Raw genomic sequence first — 4881 nt, forward strand, 5'->3', positions numbered from 1 at the left:
GTCTTCGAACGATGTCATGATTTCTTATGTTGAAAAAGAAACCCTTATGAAAGTGAAGATTGCAGATGTAATGTGTCGGTCTTAAAAAAATGTGTATTCGTAGATGTCCAATTTAAATATTAAGATGTAATGGATCGTTTTAATATATTGAACTTTTAAAGAAATATATTGTTACATTTGGTGGGAATTTTATTTTTTTTGTGTCGCCACTATTCAAACGTTCTGCGTCCGCCACCGGTTATAATAGCAAATCTATCTCTAGATTGTCATTGGCGTGTGAACCATACTAAATTCTCGAGTTATTTGTTTTCTTCACGTATTTATTCTTGTTGATTATCGATTCTTGTTTCTAACACATACTTATAGTAATATACTATTTATGGCTAAAAATTGTTTGATGAGAATTCAACTTAAGTTCTTATAAATCAGAGTTGAACTCGTATGTTAGGTTTCATGCACATGACTTGTACTCAAACTACTAAAATTCTACATGAAAGAGCTCAATCTCGAATAACTAAACAAAAGCTTCGACTCATTTTATGTTTTGAAAATCAAAAATTAAATACTTGAAATTCGCATTTTTATGTTTTTACCACGAGACATTCGGGCAAATATAAATCAAAGATTCTACATTTTAATAATCTAATTAACACTGAATTTGGTGCCCATTGACCATCGACATTATTCGTACAATGACAATTCGACGACAAGGATTTAAGCCTAAATGTGTCATCTTTTTCTCATAGGCATTGCTCGAACACAATACAACCTGTCTCAATGATCATCGGTCTTTTTCATTGTATAGTGAAAAAGCTCACTCCCGGTTTTGGAACTTTTGTGATCGGCAATTAAACAACTTAGCATCAATCAAATGAAACAAATCAAGCGACTAGCCACATGAAGAACATTGACCAAAGGGTAAGTGATATCGACGCCAAACCATACGCCCACAACATAATCACAGAACATTCACTCTCACCAGCTCCAAATAACTGTGTTATTGTACCTACCATATCAATAACTTTCAAATCATGTCATCAAAATCCAACAAAAACATATAGAAGAAATTCTATAACATCTAGTCTCATACTCATACCAATGTTTATAGCAGGAGGAAGCGCAAACTGTAGTAGAAGAACAAAAAGATAAAGAGGATCTGCATGCACTAAACCCAAGTAAAGTGCTCCTTTCACAATTGAAATACCAAAAAATGGTAACAAAACTAACCGAACTGCTACGATTCCAAACACAGTCGATAATGACACCCCAGATCCTTTGAGACCTACAACGTGTGTCCACTAATATCAAACAATCAAATACATATACACAAACAAAGTTATGATCTAAGATTACCTTTTAAGAGGTTACCACCCATAATTAATGTCATCGTCGGGATCCCAGCATCTCTGAGAAAACAAAAAAGAAATATATTGGACCTATAATATGACATATCATGATTCATGACATGATTTTAGAAGATCATACCCTACTAAGGATGCAGAATCTTGGATCACCCGAAGAGGAGCTGTTGTGCCAATTAGTAACTTTCGCATGGGTGCGATTGTTCCAACGATGAATCCCACAATCTTTATGATAGAAGACAACTTGTTAATTAGCATGTGTATATGGTTGATATATACCATGTTAGATATGTGGAATACTACATAGTTAAACTCCAACATATATGTTTCAGGCTCCATTAATACTAAGCCTTTAACAATAAAATAAACATTAATTAACGGACGTTGGGACTTGGGATATATCTTATAATTACTACACATCACTTGGTATAAAACACTTCAAAATACAGTTGACACAGGTTCGAATCCCATAGGCTTCAACCTTGAGATGACTTGCCATTCAAAAAATAAAGCAGTATACCGCTCCAATGGTTGAGGGTGCCAACACCATCTTCAAGTCAATCCCACGTAAAAAGCTCACCAAATGTTGCTTCATTGTGTCTAGCATCACCTAATCCAATATAACATTCTAACTTTTGAGTAATATTATATATATATATATATATATATATATATATATATATATATATATATATATATATATATATATATATATATATATATATATATATATCGGATACAAATTACTCCAATGAAAGTGAAAAACAACCTTAGCTTTTCCCTTCATGTGAATAATAGATGAAGATGATGGGAGGAAGCTTTCACTCAAACCCTCTTGCATGGCTACCGTTTCTTTGACACCATTGTTACCAGAATCTTGGTAATCACTCGAGAATACCCGTACTAGGTTATACACATAAGTCCATAAAAATATTGCTCCAATCTGATAAAAGTGTAGTTAATTACTTAATTAGGTCGACTTCAAACAAATAATCATACGAAATTTTCCAAGTAAAAGTACATACAGCCATAGATAGTGAAGCATAAGCCATGGCATACTCTCGACAAACATTAGGGTCACCAAAAGGACTTCCTTTTTCTTTGCATACAGCTGGAACTATAATCAAAGGCAAGCTTCCTAGGTTTCCTGTGATTAATTTTGAATCAAAATTAATCAAAAAATACATTAACTTAAAAAGGGAATAATATTTAGTGCTTTTTATAGGGTTCAAGTAATTTACCTGCTGCACAAGCACCAAGGATGAGACCTTTTAGATGTTGAGGTGGTCTAGTGATGATCAAAAGCACCCATCCAAGTGTTGACCCAATTATGTATGTAATAAGAATATTTATAGGCATAAACCACCTACAATTTGAAACAATTCACATTCAAAATAGAGACACCATTTTAAAGCAACGGATCAAGTAAATGAGTTGACTACATAATCAAGAACCTATTGGAGAAAATTTACATGGAAATGATGCTTTCGAGAGTGATTGTTTTAGCAAGATTGCTCCCCACTAGTGCTGGACTGAATACAAAGAATACAATCTGATCAAATAGGAAGAAATCTTGTGAGTCCCGTATTCAAAAAATCGAATCTTTAACCAAAATTTGCAACTTTCTTGAATCAAATAATTAACAACTTTCTTGAACTTGTGTATTTGAAGCCACGATTATATATGAGTTCCATAATGAGAAAAACTGAACCTTTCATCTAATTAGCAAGTCTTTTAACAAAACTACAATAGTTAGTACTATTCGTAAGCTTAAGCTAAAAGAGCCCATGAAAGTGCACATCGACAAGTCCTAAAGTACAATAATTTCTTGATTAACTAAAGAGAAATAAAAAACTTACATTATTGACTTGCTTCCTTGTACTTTCTCCCAAGATATCGATAGAATCCAAGGCAAGAAATGAGCCAAGTGCAGTAATTATAAGAACTTTAAGAATAGGGATAGATGCAGCAGAGAATAGATCTAGAAACCCCATCTGTAAAACAAACTGTTTCCTGAAACCAAAAAATATATATATCATTAACATTGTGAAGTCGAAGAATACTGGTGTATATAAACAACAAAATACATGCATCAGTATACAAACAACAAAAATACAAAATATATGCATGCGCAAACCTAATGAGATTCAAAGCAATCCGTCGTATTCCATTGAGAATGTTGAAAGCATTAGAGCAAAGGAATTAGTGGGGAAAGAGATTGTTATCTGAAGATGGAGAACTGAAGGCTGTCTTTCTCTATAACTTTAAATTAAAATAGTAATACATATCAATTATGCATAAAAAGCTTTATCTACTCTTTAGTAAAAAGCTTTATCAACTTTTTAATAAAGGGGTGGTCCATATGGAATCTAAAATGGATTTTCGTTTTTATTAATTGCTTGCAGCACCCGCTCCTGAATGATGGATCAACCATGGAATCAAAGATAAACATCAGGGTTTACCGATTTATATTCAAAGAATAGTTTATTTACAGATTTTAATGAGAGATAAAAGACAAAAGAATCAAGAATTTTATAGCACCAAAAGAATGAAAAGGATATAGAATCTAATAGGATTGATGTCAAGTTTTTGGATTATACTCTGGATGTTATTTCTATTGTTTTCTTTTTCTATATTAGGCCTTAATGGGCTTCACATTGGAACTTTTCATACATATGAAAACCCACCGGACTTTATGTTTAAGAGTAGTAATAACATAGTTTTTTGTAGTGGGATACGTGATGCATTAAGAAAAACAAAAATATATGTTTTGTGTATTAGGCCCTTGGGCCGGCCATTGGGTCCTGATCCTACATCTAATTGTAGTTCAAATAACTTATTTCGGTAAATGGTTTCAAACGGTGATTTGTTATTTTTTGGCTTGATATATTTGGATCTCTTACATCAGGCAGTCAGTGTAACTCCTTAACAGAGTCTAACAGGTCATACATTTTAATGTTATATCTCCTAAATCAACAGATGTTTTCAAAAGAATTAGTTTTGACATCTAAAAAAACTAGTAGCGCACCTTGTTGCCCGTTTGCTTTCCATCGATATGTATATTTGATTTCAAAAAAAATAAAAAATAAAAAAAATAATAATAATAATAATAGTAATAAGTATATGTAAGTAATTTTTGGTTAAAAGTTATGCTACAAATAGAAATTAGAAAATTAGAACATAAAAAATTTGCTATTATTTAGCTTATTAAAGATATATATTTTTTTTATTGTTTTGTGTATTAAATTATTTTACGTGCTAAGTTCATATATTTCTTATTGTTGATTAAAATAAAATAAGATGTTTTATGCTCGAGTCTTTTATTTATTAACTTGAGTTTTTGTTATATACAAAAGTGATTTGTTTTCGATTAATAATTAAAAAGACATTGTATGTTTTGAATTAAAATAAACTTATGTTTTAAGTCAAAATCATAATTATATTATTGTGAAATTTTATTTACAACATATCTTTCAGAGAAAAAAAATAAACATGAATATATATTAGTAAAGAAATTCAA

General features: G+C 31.3%; 1 protein-coding gene across 3 annotated transcripts; it reads right to left on the reverse strand.

Annotated features, from left to right (window-relative positions):
* Positions 1-511: 511 nt before the first annotated feature.
* Positions 512-3655, reverse strand: LOC111915134 (protein PIN-LIKES 3). 3 transcript variants are annotated; one of them, XM_023910900.3, is made up of 11 exons: positions 3499-3655; positions 3221-3374; positions 2834-2913; positions 2603-2727; positions 2387-2508; positions 2131-2304; positions 1882-1971; positions 1486-1586; positions 1354-1406; positions 1097-1282; positions 512-1006 (listed from the first exon to the last, which is right to left on the reverse strand). In XM_023910900.3, exons 2-11 carry the CDS (start codon positions 3353-3355, stop codon positions 882-884), a joined length of 1191 nt encoding a protein of 396 aa, XP_023766668.1. In that variant the 5' UTR covers positions 3356-3374; positions 3499-3655; the 3' UTR covers positions 512-881. The 3 variants fall into 3 exon arrangements, with proteins under 3 accessions (XP_023766668.1, XP_023766608.1, XP_023766719.1); XM_023910840.3 differs by having other exon boundaries at positions 512-1021; XM_023910951.3 differs by lacking the exon at positions 3499-3655 and having other exon boundaries at positions 512-1021; positions 2834-2893; positions 3221-3356.
* Between the last annotated feature and the right edge of the window lie 1226 nt (positions 3656-4881).

This window comes from Lactuca sativa, chromosome 2, assembly GCF_002870075.4.
Source record: "Lactuca sativa cultivar Salinas chromosome 2, Lsat_Salinas_v11, whole genome shotgun sequence".
Classification (NCBI taxonomy): Eukaryota; Viridiplantae; Streptophyta; class Magnoliopsida; order Asterales; family Asteraceae; genus Lactuca; species Lactuca sativa.

Coding starts and splice junctions, on each gene's coding strand:
- LOC111915134 (XM_023910840.3), bottom strand. CDS start 3,355: ATGGGGTTTCTAGATCTATTCTCTGCTGCATCTATCCCTATTCTTAAA. Junction 1,972..2,130: donor ACATGAAGGGAAAAGCTAAG/GTTGTTTTTCAC, acceptor ATATTGGATTAG/GTGATGCTAGACACAATGAA. Junction 1,283..1,353: donor GGGTGGTAACCTCTTAAAAG/GTAATCTTAGAT, acceptor CACACGTTGTAG/GTCTCAAAGGATCTGGGGTG.